Here is a 19,012-nt window from a genome sequence, read left to right as displayed (position 1 = left end):
AAAACCCCTGATGTACCTAAACAGTGGAAACCCCCCACAAATGACACCACTTTGTAAACTAGACCCCCCGAGGAACTTATCTAGATGTGTGGTGAGCACTTTGAACCCCCCAGTGCTTCACAGAAGTTTATAACGCCCGGGCGTAAAAATAAAAAATTCGTATTTTTTCCACAAACATGATCTTTTAGTCACCATTTTTTTATTTTCCCAAGGGTACCAGGAGAAATTGGACCCCAAAAGTTGTTGTCCAATTTGTCCTGAGTATGCTGATACCCCATATGTGGGAGAAAACTACTGTATGGGCACACGTCGGGGCTCGGAAGGGAAGTAGTGATGTTTTGGAATGTAGACTTTGATGGAATGGTCTGCGGGTGTCATGTTGCCTTTGGAGAGCCCCTAATGTACCTAAACAGTGGAAACCCCCCACAAATGACCCCATTTTGAAAACTAGACCCCCTAAGGAACTTATCTAGATGTAAGGTGAGCACTTTGAACCCCCAAGGGCTTCACAGAAGTTTATAATGCCAGGGCATGAAAATAAAAAAATCGTATTTTTTCCACAAACATGATCAATTAGTCCCCAATTTTTTTATTTTCCCAAAGGTAACAGGAGAAATTGAACCCCAAAAATTGTTGTCCAATTTGTCCTGAGTACGCTGACTCCCCATATGTGGGAGAAAACTACTGTATGGATACACGTCAGGTCTCGGAAGGGAAGTAGTGACGTTTTGGAATGCAGACTTTGAGGGAATGTTCTGCGGGTGTCACGTTGCCTTTGGAGAGCCCCTAATGTACCTAAACAGTGGAAACCCCCCACAAATGACCCCATTTTGGAAACGAGACCCCCTACGGAACTTATCTAGATGTGTGGTGAGCACTTTGAACCCCCAAGGGCTTCACAGAAGTTTATAATGCCCGGGCATGAAAATAAAAAAATCGTATTTTTTCCACAAACATGATCAATTAGTCCCCAATTTTTTCATTTTCCCAAGGGTAACAGGAGAAATTGGACCCCAAAAGTTGTTGTCCAATTTGTCCTGAGTACACTGACACCCCATATGTGGGAGAAAACTACTGTATGGACACACGTCGGGGCTCGGAAGGGAAGCAGTGACGTTTTGGAATGCAGACTTTGATGGAATGGTCTGCGGGTGTCATGTGCGTTTGGAGAGCCCCTGATGTACCTAAACTATTGAAACTCCCCACAAGTGAACCCATTTTGGACACTAGACCCCCCATGGAACTTATCTAGATGTGTGGTGAGCACTTTGAACCCCCAAGTGCTTCACAGAAATTTATAACGCTCGGATGTGAAAATAAAAAAATCATTTTTTTCCACAAAAATGATATTTTTGCCCCCAATTTTTTATTTTCCTAAGGGTAACAGGAGAAATTGGACCCCAAAAATTGTTTTGCAATTTGTCCTGAGTAGGCTGATACCCTACATGTGGGGGTAAAACACTGTTTGGGCGCATGGCAGAGCTTGGAAGGGAAGGAGCACCATTTGACTTTTTCAACTCAGAATTGGCTGGAATTGAGATCAGACGCCATGTTGCATTTGGTGAGCCCCTGATGTGCCCAAACAGTGGAAACCCCCAATTCTAACTCCAACCCGAACCCCAACACACCCCTAACCCTAATCTCAGCCCTAACCCTGACCCTAACCCTAGCCCTAACCCTAACCTTAGCCCTAACCCCAACCCTAGCCCTAACCCTAGCCCTGGACCTAACCCTAGCCCTAACCCTAACCCTAATGGGAAAATAGAAATAAATACATTTTTTTATTTTATTATTTTTCCCTAACTAAGGGGGTGATAACGGGGGGTTTGATTTACTATTTATGGCGGTTTTTATGTTTGGCAGCTGTCACACGCTAAAAGACGCTTTTTATTGTAAAAATAGTTTTTGCATCACCACATATTGAGAGCTATAATTTTTCCATATTTTGACCCACCGAGTCATGTGAGGTCTTATTTTTTGCGGGACGAGTTGACGTTTTTATTGGTACCATTTTCCGGCACGTGACATTTTTTGATCGCTTTTTATTCTGTTTTTTGGGACGCAGAATTTACAAAAACCAGCGTTTCATGAATTTCTTTTGGGTGGTGCGTTTACGACGTTCCGGGTGCGGTAAAATTTATAAGGCGGTTTTATTCTTCGGGTCAGTACGGTTACAGCGATACCTCATTTAGGTCTTTTTTTTATGTTTTGGCGCTTTTATGCTATGAAAACAATTTTATATAAAAAATAATTATTTTTGCATTACTTTATTCTGCGAGCTATAACTTTTTTATTTTTTCGCTGATGATGCTGTGTGGCAGCTCTTTTTTTGCGGGACAAGATGATGTTTTCAGCGGTACCATGGATATTTATATGCGTCTTTCTGATCGCGCGTCATTGCACTTTTTGTTCGGCAGTATGATAATAAATCATTATTTTTTGCTTCGTTTTTTATTTTTATTTTTTAAGGGGTTCGCTAAAGGGGTTAACTATTGGGACACTTTTATAGGGCGGGTCGTTATGGACGCGGCAATACCAAATATGTGTACTTTTATTGTTTTTTTTTATTATTTCCAAAAAATGAATTTATTGGGGAATATTTTTTTGTTTTTTTTTAATTTATTTAGCGATTTTTTTTTAAATTATTTTTACACTTTTTTTTTCTTTTTTTTACTTTATTACAATGTCCCAGGGGGGACATAACTGTCCTGTGACAGATCGCTGATCTGTCACATCACAGATCACTGTGACAGATCAGCGATCTGTCACAGGCAATCCAGAAGGCTTCCTCATGCCTGCGCTTTGCAGGCACTGAGGAAGCCAGCTTCCTGCAGGACCCCGGAGGCTCCCGCCACCATATTGGATCCGGGGACCTGCAGGAAAGGAGCACCCACAGCAGCGCTGCACATTGCACTGCCATGGGGGGCTCAGGGAAGCACGGAGGGAGCCCCCTCCCTGCCGATGCTTCCCTTTAACTGCCGGTACACCACGATCGTGTTTGATCGCGGTGTTCAAGGGGTTAACGTGTCGGGGGCGGTCCGTGACACCCCTGACACATTGTGCCGGGTGTCAGCTGTGATAATCAGCTGACACCCGGACGCGATCAGCGGCGCTCACCACGTGGGTGCCGCTGATCGGTGTGACGTAATATTCCATCCATGGTAATTAGGTCCAGGGTCACATGGATGGAATATTACATCCATTGTAGGTAAGGGGTTAATTTACAATAATCATTTTTATGTTTTATTGCTCTCAATGCATTACATGTGCAATGAATAAAGATTTGCAACTGGAATATTTCATTCAGTGATAACTAGGATGTGTTCCCTTTATTTTTTTGAGCAGTATCTATCTATCTATCTATGTATAGATAGATAGATAGATAGATAGATAGATACTGCTCAAAAAAATAATGGGAACACTTAAACAACATAATATAACTCCAAGTAAATCAAACTTCTGTGAAATCAAACTGCCCACTTAGGAAGCAACACTGATTGACAATTTCACATGCTGTTGTGCAAATGGAATAGACAACAGATGGAAATTATTGGCAATTATCAAGACACCCTCAATAAAGGAGTGATTCTGCAGGTGGGGACGAAAGAGCACATCTCAGTACCAATGCTTTCTGGCTGATGTTTTGGTCACTTTTGAAAGTTGGTTGTGCTTTCACACTTGTGCTAGCATGAGACGGACTCTACAACCCTCACAAGTGGCTCAGGTAGTGCAGCTCATCCTTGATGGCACATCAATGCTAGCTGTGGCAAGAAGGCTTGCTGTGTCTGTTAGCGTTGTGTCCAGAGGCTGGAGGCGCTACAAGGAGACAGGCCAGTACATCAGGAGATGTGGGGGAGCCGTAGGAGGGCAACAACCCAGCCGCAGGACCGCTACCTTTGCCTTTGGGAGGTACAGGAGGAGCACTGCCAGACGCCTGCAAAATAACCTCCAGCAGACCACAAATTTGCATGTGTCTGCACAAACAGTTAGAAACCGACTCCATGAGGATGGTCTGAGGGCCCGACGTCCACAGATGGGGGTTGTGCTCACAGCCCAACATCGTGCAGGATGCTTGACATTTGCCACAGAACACCAGGATTGGCAAATTCGCCACTAGCGCCCTGTTCTCTTCACAGATGAAAGCAGGTTCACACTGAGCACATGTGTCAGACGTGACAGTCTAGAGATGCTGTGGAGAGTGATCTGCTGCCTGCAACATCCTTCAGCATGTCTGGTTTGGCAGTGGGTCAGTAATGGTGTGGGGTGGCATTTCTTTGGAGGGCCGCACAGCACTCCATGTGCTCGCCAGAGGTAGCCTGACAGCCATTAGGTACCGAGATGAGATCCTCAGACCCCTTGTGACACCATATGCTGGTGTGGTTGGCCCTGGGTTCCTCCTAATACAGGACAATGCTAGACCTCATGTGACAGGAGTGTGTCAGCAATTCCTGCAAGATGAAGGCATTGAAGCTATGGACTGGCCCGCCCATTCCCCAGAAGTGAATCCGATTGAGCACATCTGGGACATCATGTCTTGCTCCATCCACCAACGTCACGTTGCACCACAGACTGTCCAGGAGTTGCTTCAGTCGAGGTCTGGGAGGAGATCCCTCAGGAGACCATCCACTGCCTTTCAGGAGCATGCCCAGGCGTTGTACAGTAGGGAGGTCATACAGACACGTGGAGTCCACACACGATACTGAGCATCTTTTCCTTGAAAAGAGGCATTTCCACTGAAGTTGGATCAGCCTGTAATTTGATTTTCCACTCTGATTTTGAGTATCATTCCAAATCCAGACCTCCATGGGATATTCATTTTGATTTACATTGATAATTGTTGTTTTATTGTTCTGAACACATTCCACCATGCAATGAATAAAGATTTTCAACTGGAATATTTAATTTAGAGATATCTAGGATGTGGTATTTTAGTGCTCCCTTTATTTTTTTGAGCACATTATGCATGTATGTGGTGTTGGCGTAATATATAATTTTTACTGTGCAATGAACTACATAAAAATAATGCTTAAAGAAAACAATGGTGGATTTTTTTTTTTATTTTGTTACAATCATTGGTAAATTGACTGGTGTAACTCAAAACTGTAACTTATCCTATAAAAACAAAACCTCATATGGCCATGTTGGTGGAAAAATAAAAAAAAATATGGCTCTTGGTAAAGGGGGTGGAAAAGCACAAAAATTCAAAAATTAAAGTTTTTCACAGTGGGAAGAGTCAACTCAAGGGTTGACAAAGTTGGGTGTGGGAAATTGTATATCAATCACTCACCCATATCGAGCTGCACTTTGTGAGAACGGGGCATTATATTAATCCTGGACATTGTAAATGACACAATATTCTTGTTACTCAGCCCTGATTTCATGTTCTTATCACTTCAAACCAAATGGAAACAGCAGAAACCACCTGTGGCCTCTTATTTATAGTAAATATCCATTTATTGCACACAATGTGGTCTAATACCATTAACTTAATGGGCTTTTAAAGCTTTGGAAATTACATGACCTTTACAGGACAGCAGTGGAAAAACTGAGTATTGCATCACAGTAGACAGGCTGTAGCTAAGCAGCTCACATCTACAATACTGTTAGATGTACCATACATCTAAACATCTAAAATTACTTAAATATCTAAAATTATCCTCAGTACCCTGATGAAAGAGGACCTTATTCTATTAACTCAAAATTCACTAATAGGTTGCATGGAAATGCCTTTCCTAAGCTGGATAGGTCCCTTAAAGGGGCTTTATCATCACTCTTGACTTGCATTTTTTTATTAAATACTTATAATTCTCATGAAATGATTTTGGGTCTCCTTTTCCTATCACTCCACGTTGTGTCATTCCTTTCTTATTCCTCTTGGGAAAAAGTCGACAGCTGGTTGTTACTATTCCTCTTTTAAAGTGGGCGTGTCCATGCACAGACACAGACTGCTCTGATTGGACAGTGAGAGCTTGTGCAGAGACACGCCCCCAACTCTTAACCCCTTAGCGACCGCCGATACGCCTTTTAACGGCGGTAATTAAGGGTACTAAAACCACAGCGCCGTTAATTCACGGCGCTGTGATTTAAGTGAATAGCGCCCCCCAGTGTCGGATTTTCTCCGGGGTCTCAGCTGCCAGGGGTAGCCGAGACCCCAGAGAACATGAATCGGTCGGTTTTTACCGACCCCCGCTTTTGCGATCGCCGTTATTAACCCTATAACGGCGACCGCAAAAAATAAAAAAGCCGCGATTTTACATTTAATTTCTCTCTCCTCTAATGTGATCGCACATCAGAGGAGAGAGAAATAGGGTCCCCGATCCCCCCCTGTACCTCTCCGTGGCCCTCCGTCCCCTCCCGGATAAATGATCATAGTGATGAAAATTAAAAAAAAGTACATAACCCCCCCCGTTTATCACTCCCTTATATAGGCCAATATAATGAAATAAAGAAAATATTTTTTTTTTCAGTTTTCCATTAGGGTTAGGGTTGGGCTAGGGTTAGGGTAGGGTTAGGGCTAGGGTTAGGGTTAGGGTTGGGCTAGGGTTAGGGTTAGGGTTGGGCTAGGGTTAGGGTTAGGGTTAGGGTTGGGCTAGGGTTAGGGCTAGGCTAGGGTTAGGGTTGTGCTAGGGCTAGGGTTGGGGTAGGGTTAGGGCTCGGGTCACGGCTAGGGTTAGAATTAGGGTTAGGGCGAACTAGAATTAGGGTTAGAATTAGGATTAGGGATTAGGGTTAGGGGTGTGTTGGGGTTAGGGTTGGAGCAAGAATTGAGGGGTTTCCACTATTTGCCAACTTTGGGGGTCTAAAAATTGGGGTCTAAAAAATCACTTTTGTGGAAATAAAAAAAGACTTTTTATTTTCATGGCTCTGCGTTTATAAACTTTTGTGAAGTGCTTGGGGGTTCAAAGTGCTCACCACACATCTAGATAAGTTCCTTAGGGGGTCTAATTTCCAAAATGGGGTCTCTTGTGGGGGGTTTCCACTGTTTAGGCCCATCAGGGGCTCTGCAAGCGCAACATGATGCCCGCAGACCATTCCATCAAAGTCTGCATTCCAAAATGGCACTCCTTCCCTTCCGAGCTCTCCCATGCGCCCAAACAGTGGTTCCCCCCCCACATATGGGGTATCGGCGTACTCAGGACAAATCGCATAACAACTGTGCGGGTATGATTTCTCCTGTTACCCTTGTAAAAAATAAAAATTTGGGGGCGAAAAGATTTTTGTGGAAAAAAATAGATTTCTTATTTTCATGGCTCTACGTTATAAACTTCTGTGAAGCCCTTGGGGGTTCAAAGTGCTCACCACACATCTAGATAAGTTCCTTAATGGGTCTAGTTTCCAAAATGGGGTCACTTGTTGGAGGTTTCCACTGTTTAGGCACATTAAGGGCTCTCCGAATGCAACATGGCATCCGATCTCAATTCCAGCCAATTCTGCGTTGAAAAAGTCAAACGGCGCTCCATCCCTTGCGAGCTCTGCCGTGTGCTGAAAAAGTGGTTTTCCCCCTACATATAGGGTATCGGCATATTCAGGAGAAATTGTACAACAAATTTTGTGGTTGATTTTCTCTTTTAACACTTGTGAAAATAAAAAAAATTGGTTCTGAAGTAAATTTTTTGCAAAAAAAAGTTAAATGTTAATTTTTTCCTTCCACATTACTTTAGTTCCTGTGAAGCACTTAAAGGGTTAATAAACTTCTTGAATGTGGTTTTGAGCACCTTGAAGGGTCTAGTGTTTAGAATGGTGCCACTTTTGGGTATTTTCTGTCATGTACACTCCTCAAAATGACTTTAAATATGATGTGGTCCCTAAAAAAAATGGTTTTGTAAATTTTGTTGTAAAAATGAGAAATCGCTGGTCAACTTTTAACCCTTATAACTTCCTAACAAAAAAAAATTTTGCTTCCAAAATTGTGCTGATGTAAAGTAGACATGTGGGAAATGTTATTTATTAAGAAATTTGTGTGACACATTTCTCTGATTTGAGGGCATAAAAATTTAAAGTTATAAAATTGCAAAATTTTCAAAATTTTAGCCATATTTCCGTTTTTTTATAAATAAACACAAGACTTATCGAAGAAATTTTACCACTAACATGAAGTACAATATGTCACGAAAAAACAATCTTAGAATCAGCAGGATCCATTAAAGCGTTCCAGAGTTATAACCTCATAAAGGGACAGTGGTCAGAATTGTAAAAATTGGCCTGGTCATTAAGCTGCAAACTGGCTCTAGATATTCAATTTATGCAACAATTTCTAGGAGGAATAACAAAGGAATGGAACAACGTAGAAATCTAGGAAAAGATGTTCCAGAATTATCATTGATTTGAAAATATAATCGTTAACTAAAATAGATATGTTGGTACACGGGACTCACTTGTTTAACCCATCCCCAACATAGGATATAACAGTACATTCTATGTCAGGTCTCCATGTACAACATGCTGGTTAATCATTTATGTGCCGGTGAATTTTCACTGTAAAGCCTTCAGTCCGGCATTTTCTCTACATAATACAATTTGGTAAAATTACAATATGTGGAACAAGTGATCAAACAATCTTAGATTCAAGTCCATAGGGGAACTAAAATAAAAATATTAAAAAAAATATAAAAATATACATAAAAAGTAAAATTAATGACTTTTTTCCCAGTTAACCTATATTTAAAAAACAAACAAATATGGCATTGCCACATTCATAAAAATCCAATTAAATATATTATATATATTAAAAAAATATTAACTATATTATTTAATGAACCAGAATAATAAAAGACAAAAAGCAACAATTAAAAAAACAGAGTTGCTATTTTCCCAAAAATGCAATAAAAAGCGATAAAAAAGTCATAGCTACCTCAAAATGGTATCAATAAAAAAAAATCAGGCAAAAAGTAATTCCTCACACAGCTCTATTGACAGAAAAAAGTTTCTTGACTCAGTAAAAGGTGCCACAAACTATTTTTTTTAAACTTTCCATTTTTTCATCTCTCAAATAAAACATTAAAAAAAAAGATGGCGGAATAGTGTTAGTTTTCATCATTTCATCACTAGAATTTGCTTTCCGTTTTTTCATTACTTTATATGGTTAAATGAATGGTGTCTTTACACAAATAAAAAAGCTCATGAAAGGCTGTTGATGAAAACATAGCAAAAAAAAAGTGAAAAAACAAATACCCTAATAATTTTCATTTCTTTTCATGTAAACACATGCAATCATGTGAAATGAAGGTTTGAGAATTTCCCCCTGACCGCAAACAATGCCTGACTTGCATGTGAAATGATGAAAATAAGACACCGCCACATAGTCATAATTCCACTCACACACAAAACCTAGATTATTCCTTAATTAATACCTTCAGGGCCTGTTGCCCACTAGTCTGGGTCGAAAAAAAAAACTAATTTACTGCCACTTATACAATGAAATCAGTGTTGCTATACTTGACAAGCGTGACTTCATTATCAAGAACGGAAAACTGGAAAAGTGACTTCCATGAGAATTCCCCTGTGCAGTGATGCAGTCAGGTAATAGAATATCAGGGTACATGTGCACGGTAACGACCACAAATAAACAGACTAATTCCCTGGCTGCTCCCCACAGTAGCATGGACACTGCACACTGCCTGTGACATGCGATGTGCTGCTGTATGAGCTGCAGTCCTTCACCTCTCCTGGTCCTTTACTGTATCACTTTGGAATCCTGCCTATAATATGGAATGTGGAGTAGAACTTATTTTCTGATATTCAGGATCTGGACACACATATGGGAAATACAGCTAGGGAGACTGAATATTTATTTGTATGATTTTTTTTTATTTTTTTCCTTTATTATATACAGAAAACTCCTCCGATTCTTTCACATATAATGATCAACAAGGTAAAAGTGATTCTGCCATCCTCTTTTCGGTGTACATCTGGCAGTCATTCTGCTAGCATGCAGTCAGTCATTAAAGGGAATCTGTCATCAGGTTCTTCCTGCCTCATCTGAGAGCAACGAAATGTAGGCAAAGAGAAGCTGAATCCAACAATGTATCACTTAGTTTACTATGTGCAGTTCTTCTCACACAATCAGAGCTTTTAGATTTAGAATGAAGCAGAGCTGAGAAAGCTAAGCCCACCCACAGCACAGCTAACCCCACCCACACCAGGCTCTCTATGTACAAAGTCTATAGACAGTGAGGTGCTTATCTCATGGGGAGGGGGTGTTACCAGACTAATGTTGTCCAATGTTAATCTCTTAGTGGGCGCCGCATTTCAAAAGAAAACTGAGGAGGTGGTGCCAATTATGAAATGAGTGACGGATGCGAGGCGTCTGTCAGAGGGGGAAAGACTTGCCCCCCTGTCAAATTTCAGGTATTTTTCAACAATTTTATAAACGATTATTTCGGCGGTGGAAGGGAAGCTAAGTAACAGAGCCACCTTGACAGAATGCAGCATTAGTGCTGCACAAAGTGGCTCTTTTACTTAAGAACGCCTGAGGGGGTGACAAGTTCCCTTTAAGCCACAGCTAACTAAATTGCAGACACAATAGGCATAGGGCTGTTTTTATAATGTATATAAATACATACCACACGAGAGTTTGAGTTAAATCTCTACAGCCTCAAAGTAATTAAGCCATCAAACGTGTAATAGATAGTAATAGATGCCCATGGTAGAGCACCATTTGATATACAAATCCTACACAACATTTAGTCACGGTAAATAGGTGATTAAGCAATTCCCTCAATTCAGCCACCTGTGTCCATTGACCTTCATTTAGGGTTACTTGAGAGTTCGCCATATCTATAAGAAACGGTTTTAGCCAGGATCAAAACTAGGGGGGGGCAGAACCTCATACTGTTCCGCAGAATCTCATACTGCACACCTCAGCTGCTGAAGAACCTTATACTGCACACCCCTACACTTGAAAATAAAGCCTGCACCTTAAGATGTGGTGAATGCAGTCTATTTATTCCAACTATCAATTGATGTTGATGTGTTACTGAAGACGAGGAATGCCTGTCCTGGGCGTCCTTTTGGGGAGCTATGAGGTGTACCTGACTGGTGCTAAAAAAAAAAGGAGTGTTAGTCTGTGTGCTACCCGGCTTTCATTCTTTTTGGTACAGATAAGATACGGATAGACAGATATGGATAAATAGAGCAGATTTCTAATCTGCTTTTGCTATTGAAAACATTATCTATGAGCTCAAAAACCTTTCAGGTGATGCGGCTTTTTTAAAAAGCTGATTTGCTTTTGCAGCTGAAAAACGTATCCTCAAAAAACGCAGCAAAAACGCTGTGTGTGAATGTAGCCTTAGATCAGGAATAGAACAGCCATTTATAGGACATTTCATAACTTTCCCAAATTCCTATGAAAAAATATTCAGCACATTCTGCATTGAACTACTGTACCCAATTTATTATATATTTTAGGAGTCGGACCATTTTATACCGACTCCGACTCCACCAAAATGAGCTCCGACTCCGACTCCACAGCCCTGACTTATACCGCATGAGGAGCAGCATAAAAAATAAATGAAACCAATTCTTCACAAGCTGTTGATTTTTTCATTCTGCCTCCCAAAGATCGCAGTAATGCTTGGCGCACATTTATCCTGCGCACTGTGTTGAGCGCTTACACCAGGGTTTCCGTGTTTTTTTAGAATTGCATAAAAGTGCCATCATCCACAGTTTTGTGCACTTCTGAAATGAAGGACGCGCTGAACAAAGGCCAGATTGAGTCCAGAGTAACTCTGAATCATGTCACTTAGAGATTTAGATAGAAACCCCAAAGTATGTGCCCTGCGTACAGCGCCGGACACCGGTGATCCCTAATGATATGTAAAATGTTCCCAATAATAATAATAATCTTTAATAATAATAATCTTTATTTCCCAATAAAAGCTTCAACTCAATCCACAAAAAAGGAAGCCCTCACTCAGGTCTGTCATCTGTTAACGGAAATAGAGGGGGATTCCACATTATTGGTAGTACAAAGTCTCTGGAAAAGCAAAATGGCTCAGTCCTCACCCGCCCACAGAAATTCAGCAAATTCTATGTTCCCAAATCCAAATACCCCCTTCCTTCTGAGCCCCAAAGTGTACCTTACCCACATATAGCGCCCACAAGTTTGGCATTTCTGAAGCGATGTGAGCCCGCCTAAATTTCAGGTGCATGTCTTCAGAAGCATAGGCTAAGCATAATGTGCTGGTGACTGCAATATACTGGTGACTGCAACGTACTGGTGACTACAGTGTACTGGTCACTACAACGGCAATGTGCAATTTTTACTCGGCAACATCCACTGCTGCCTGTTTCTGGAAAATACCCATGGAGTCAAAATCGTCACTACATCTGTAGATAAATTCCCAAAGTGGTATAAGTCCCAAAATGGGGTTACTTGAGGGGGAATTCTGCTCTTCTAGCAATTAGTGGAGTCCACAAACTTCTAGGAAAATCTATACTCCCGGAGGCAATACATATATGATAATGCCCAGTATCAGAGAACGAGACAAGGCGGTGACCATGGTCCAAAAACGCCTTGTGCATAGATTACCACTCCATATGCTAATCTTAAAAAGGAGAAAACGGAGTAACGGATACAAAATATATGCAAAAGTATAAATTTTATTAGTACTCACATCAAGTGCTGACAAGTATACAAGTTGACTAAAATAGGGGGGATAAGCCCCAATGATACAACAATCAGGACAGACAAGGACAGGGTAAATAAAATGATACCAGTGCTCGAAATCTACATGGCACAACGTTCAGTCAGCCCATGGGCATTGCACATAACAGACATATGTCTAATGGTAAAAGATAGTCAAATATGGCATACTCAATTAAATGTGTATTGTACATAGTTGGACATGTCTAGAGCGCCAAAAAAAAAAAAAAAAAAAACCATCCAGAGGGGTCAATGTGCAAGTCCAATGGACACTGAACATAAATGAATCAATGACATGTGAAAGGATTCTTAAATAGTAAATAACATATGTATCAGCATATCAAAACTGCGCAATTGTGCCAGAGAGAACCCGGGAGACGACCCGCCCAGCGGTCCAAATGACCGAAGTGTGGAAACAAGTAAAGGCAGGCTGCTTACCGGGGAGCAGAGGAGGTGAAGGCCCATGCAACGACACCCGACGTACGTTTCGCGCCCGCCACAGGCGCTTTATCCCTTGATAAAGCGCCTGTGGCGGGCGCGAAACGTACGTCGGGTGTCGTTGCATGGGCCTTCACCTCCTCTGCTCCCCGGTAAGCAGCCTGCCTTTACTTGTTTCCACACTTCGGTCATTTGGACCGCTGGGCGGGTCGTCTCCCGGGTTCTCTCTGGCACAATTGCGCAGTTTTGATATGCTGATACATATGTTATTTACTATTTAAGAATCCTTTCACATGTCATTGATTCATTTATGTTCAGTGTCCATTGGACTTGCACATTGACCCCTCTGGATGGTTTTTTTTTTTTTTTTTTTTTTTGGCGCTCTAGACATGTACAACTATGTACAATACACATTTAATTGAGTATGCCATATTTGACTATCTTTTACCATTAGACATATGTCTGTTATGTGCAATGCCCATGGGCTGACTGAACGTTGTGCCATGTAGATTTCGAGCACTGGTATCATTTTATTTACCCTGTCCTTGTCTGTCCTGATTGTTGTATCATTGGGGCTTATCCCCCCTATTTTAGTCAACTTGTATACTTGTCAGCACTTGATGTGAGTACTAATAAAATTTATACTTTTGCATATATTTTGTATCCGTTACTCCGTTTTCTCCTTTTTAAGACTCCCGGAGGCAAGTAGCGCTCTGTTCCTACTGAGTCTCTCCATATGGCTAAGTAGTACTGTACAGCCACATATGGGGTATTGCCATGTTCAGTAGAAATTGTGGGGCAAATTTTGGTGCGATTTTTACCCACTTCTTGCATGAAAATGTAAAATCTGGGGCTAAAACAGTTTTGTTGGTAAAAATGTAGATATTTTTTCTTCACTGATCAATGCTATAAAAATCTGTGACACACCCATGGTGTCAATATGATCACTGCACACCTAGATGAATTCACTGAGAGGTGTAGTTTGTAAAATGGGGTCACTTATTAGGGGTTCTGCTGTGTTGGAAGGGCCGCCATCAGGGCATTAATGCCCTTACTGCTGCATGGGGCCCGATGAGCAGCAGTAGAGAAGGGGGCCCGCAGGTCAGAGGCCCCACTCCTGTGCTTCTAGTCATCAGGCCCCAAGTGCTGTGTACTGCGGCCGGGTCTGCAGCGCACACATCAGCACAGCCACCACAGCGGCCGACATCAGAGAGCTACACGAAGTGGAACAGCTGAAGGACCTGTGGTGACATCATTATTATCACAGGCCTTCAACATTCAACATGACGATGACGTCACCACAGGTCCTTCAGCTCTCACAGCAGCAGCTGTCCTGGTTGTGTGCAGTTCGTGTTCTCTGGTATGATACCATCTTTGCCACAGGAGTGCGGCCAGGTAAGAAGAAAGTTTTTTAAATTTTATTTTATTATTGAAAGCGGCAATATGTTTCCCTGGCAGGATGGTGACACACGGGGGCAGAATGGAGACAAGAGGCAGATTGGAGACACACACAGGGGAAGATTGTAGACAAACAGGGGCAGAATGGAGACATGAGGGCAGAATGGAGACAAGGGCAGGATTGGAGACACACAGGGGCAGATTGGAGACACACAGGGGCAGATTGGAGACAAGGGCAGGATTGGAGAAAAGGGGCAGAATGGAGACGAGGGGCAGATTGGAGAAACGAAGGCAGGATTGGAGACAAAGGGCAGAATGGAGACAAAGGGCAGAATGGAGACATGGAGCAGGATGGGAGACAAGAGGCAGATTGGAGACACACGGGGAGATTGGAGACACACAGGGGCAGATTGGAGGCACAAAGGGGCAGAATAGAGACAAGCGGCAGATTGGAGACACACAGGGACAGATTGAGGACACGGGAGCAGAATTGAGACATGAGGGCAGAATGGAGACATGAGGGCAGAATGGGAGACAAGCAGCAGATTGGAGACACACGGGGCAGAATGGAGACACAGGGGCAAGATTGGAGACAAGGGGCAGAATGGGAGACAAGGGGTAGGATGGTGACAAGGGGCAGGATGGGAGACACAGGGGAAGGATGGGAGACGCATGGTGCAGGATCATGGGGCAGGATGGAGACAGGTGGGGCAGAATCATGGGACAGATGGGACAGGATGGGGAGATCATATGGGGTAGGATGGGACATCACATGGTGGCAGAATGGATACTCATGAAGGCAGGATGGGAGAACATATGGCTAGAGTCAGGAATGAGACACACGGGGGGCCAAGATGGGGGATCTTATTATTATAGGGGCTAATTAAGGGATATTATTACTGCAGTGATGTATTTATTTTATTTTTTGACGATACTGTTTTAAATGGGGGAGGCGGTCTTGTTACTGTGCAGAGCGACACTATATCACCTTTTTTTCTTCATGTGGTGTAGTTTAGAATTTGGGAAAAAAATTAAGTAATGTGTTCTGCAAGTGGAGCTCTAGATAACTGCGTCATTTCCTGCAGAGACGAGCCCTATCTTGAAGAAGTGATGGCGGTCTGTGCTAGATGAAAGATGAAAAGCGAAGATTATGGACTTCACCTAGAGACGTCTCTGGTGAGTCAGTGCATTATCTGTACACTGACACTATACACTTTATACTATATAGCGGTCCTTTGTACAATGTCACCAGTGATCACTGTATTAAAATGTACACTGACAATATATACAGAGCTCCTGTGTATAATGTCACCAGTGATCATTGTATTACCTATACACAGACACTGCATACTAAGTACAGCTCTCCTGAGTATAATGGCACTTATGGTGATATTAGTATTGTGTTTTTTTTTTTATTAATGATCAGTATTTTAGTATTCAGTCTCTATGTGGTGGTAATATGTTGTCCGGCAATGGTGGTGCGGTATTTGTTCCTTGTAGGTGCTATTATTCGGTCACTCTGTGGTGCTAATATGTGGTCTGGCCATGGTATGGTGGTATTTGCCCCTTGTATGCACCATTATTCGGTTACCATGTGGTGGTAATATGTGTTCTGGTCATGGTGCAGTGGTATTTGTCCCTTGTATGTGATATTATTCGGTCACTGGTGGTAATATGTGGTCTGGTCATGGTGCGGTGGTATTTGTTCCTTGTATGTGATATTATTGGTCATTTTAAAAATTGAAAAATAAATAAAAATATACCTACAATGTATTGGATATTTTAACAAATGATTAATAGGTTAGAGTAGAGTAGAGCTCGGCCAAAAGAGTCTACCGTGTCGTGGTGGCAGCTTAAAAAAATCTTTTGGCCTAAATAAAAGCTGCTGACTATATGTGTGATCTGATGATTGGAACTGTTAATGTGTGATTGGTGAGAAGTGGAGTTTTTCCAAGAGAGAGCGTTGGGGATGTGGACAGTTTGAGGGGTGGAGCCTGGGCGAAGCCTCAAGGGGGCCCCCAAAATTTTGCCAGTATGGGGCCCCGAAATTCCTAGTGGCAGCCCTGTGTATTGGCACCTCATGGGCTCTCCCAGTGGGTCATGGCACCTGCAAATCATGACAGTAAAATCTAGCACTCCTTGCCTTCTGAGCTTTGCACTGTGCTTGAAAAATATTTCCTGATTAAATGTAGGGTATTGGAGCACTCAGGAAAAAAAGGACCTCAGTTTTTTGTAAAAAAATGAAAAATCGCTGGTCAACTTTTAACCCTTATAACTTCGCAACAAAAGGTTCCCAAATTGTGCTGACGTAAATTAGACATGTGGAAAATGTAATTTATTAACTATTTTGTGTGAAATATCTCTGTGATTTAAGGGCATGAAAATTCAAAGATGGAAAATTGCGACATTTTCCAAATTCTTACTAAATTTCCATTTTTTTCACAAATAAACTCAAGTCACACAGAATAAATTTTACTACTATCATGAAGTACAATATGTCATGCGAAAACAGTGTCAGAATCACCGGGATCCATGGAAGCGTTCCAGAAATATAACCTCATAAATTCACAGTGGTCAGAATTGTAAAAATTGGCCCGGTCATTAACGTGCAAACCACCCTCGGGGGTAAAGGGTTTAAACTAGTAGCGTAGCTACGGGGGGGGGGCAGAGGGGGCGGTGGCCCCTGGCTCTGAGGGGGCCCACCCGGAGCTATGCTACTGTAGCTGTATCGGCGTGCGCAGCCGCCCGGCTCCTATAGTGCCCCTGAGCAGGCGGTGGGGGCCCTGTGCCAGCAGTGGGCCCCCCCACCTGTCATCGCAGGGTCAGCTGTATTGGCACCTAGCCAATACAGCTGACTGCACTGATGGGAGAAGGACACATACGGCAGCAGTGGCTCAGTATTGGGGTATCAGGTGCAGTAATAGGGACACATACGGCAGCAGAGGCTCAGCATTGGGGTATCAGGTGCAGTAGTAGGGACACATACGGCAGCAGTGGCTCAGTATTGGGGTATCAGGTGCAGTAATAGGGACACATACGGCAGCAATGGCTCAGTATTGGGGTATCAGGTGCAGTAATAGGGACACATACGGCAGCAGCTCAGTTTTGGGGTATCAGGTGCAGTAATAGGGGCACATATGGCAGCAGAGGCTCAGCATTAGGGTATCAGGTGCAGTAATAGCGACACATACAGCTGCAGCGGCTCAGCAATGGGGTATCAGGTACAGTAATAGGGACACATACGGCAGCAGCGGCTCAGCATTGGGGTATCAGGTGCAGTAATGGGGACACATACAGCAGCCGCGGCACAGCATTGGGGTATCAGGTGCAGTAATAGGGGGACATACGGCAGCAGCGGCTCAGCATTGGGGTATCAGGTGCAGTAATTGGGACACATACGGCAGCAGCGGCTCAGCATTGGGATATCAGCAGGATGAGGGGTTTGTGCAGGTTTGAGATACATGGTGATGGAGCTGGAATATGAGAAGGGAAACGTGTCTTTGTTGTATTTTCTGTAGCAGAGTCCTGGCTGGAGGAGTTGTCATGTTAGTCTGGGCCAGATGGAAAAGACGTGAAAAGTGAACGATTCCATCAGAAAGAACATCAGCGGTAATTCATTATCTGTAACTGTGCTGTAATCTCTTATATGTTCGGTAGGACTGGTATTATTTACCGCTGACCATATGGCGGTAATATCAATATAGATTATTTTTGGCAACAGCGCAGTCATCTGCTGAGCTTCTCTGGTTAGGGGCCCACTTAAAAGTATTGCCCCCCCCCCCGAACCATAACCCTAGCTACGCCTCTAGGTTAAATCGTCTGATGTTCAGCACTAAGTGTTCCTAGGAAAGCTCATTCCCCAATTATTGTCCTGTTTAAAGTAGTATTAATTTAAGAAAACCTTCATCTCTAGCTACAAAAACAACTGACCAGCACCTCCTAACAGAATAGAGCCGGTGTGAACAGGTACATACTGCTGTGACTGCATAACAAGGCAAACATAACAATACTTAGTAAGCGCTGAGATGTCTGCAAACATTGAATATAACATAAGGACGGCATTACTGCTACGCAGAATATTATACCAGACGCGTCTCTCCCAGGATAAAAGTCTCCAAAGGTGAAGGGCAGGTAGGATCTAGCACCAAATAAAAGCAGCCTTAGGTCTGTGTATCTATTAGTCTATTTCTATCCCTGTAGTAGAGGATACAAGTGTATACAGTGACTATTGCTCACCTGGGATCAGCAGGGAGAGGAGCAGAAGAGCTGCTGCAGCCACTGTCATTGTAGCACATTGTGAACAGCGAAAGGGAGGGATCATATAATGTAAAGCTGTAGCTTCCTCTCTCTTTTTTAGGTCCCTTAAAGGGATAATACAGATAATAGGGATAATATCCTGCCCCATCACCTCTGAATTATAGGGAGTTTTCTCATAAACCAAATTTATGGAGACACAACAAGTACATTAATGCAGGTGGTTTCCTACACAATTATCTATTGTGTGAAAAGAAAAAAAGAGAAGGACCATGCATA

At 42.6% G+C, this 19,012-nt stretch overlaps 1 protein-coding gene across 1 annotated transcript in view; it reads right to left on the bottom strand.

Annotated features, from left to right (window-relative positions):
- The window catches only part of LOC141082975 (SLAM family member 9-like), a 133,545-nt gene extending 114,774 nt beyond the window's left edge, over nt 1-18,771 (bottom strand). Inside the window, exon 1 of the mRNA XM_073567068.1 lies at nt 18,716-18,771. Within this exon, the coding sequence (XP_073423169.1) occupies nt 18,716-18,764 (49 nt within the window). The 5' untranslated portion in view covers nt 18,765-18,771. The remainder of the gene's footprint in view (nt 1-18,715) is intronic.
- Nucleotides 18,772-19,012: the final 241 nt, after the last annotated feature.

This window comes from Dendrobates tinctorius, unplaced genomic scaffold, assembly GCF_039654945.1.
Source record: "Dendrobates tinctorius isolate UK_male_01 unplaced genomic scaffold, ASM3965494v1 ptg000019l, whole genome shotgun sequence".
NCBI classification, from domain to species: Eukaryota; Metazoa; Chordata; class Amphibia; order Anura; family Dendrobatidae; genus Dendrobates; species Dendrobates tinctorius.
This window is presented reverse-complemented; position numbering and strand designations above follow the sequence as displayed.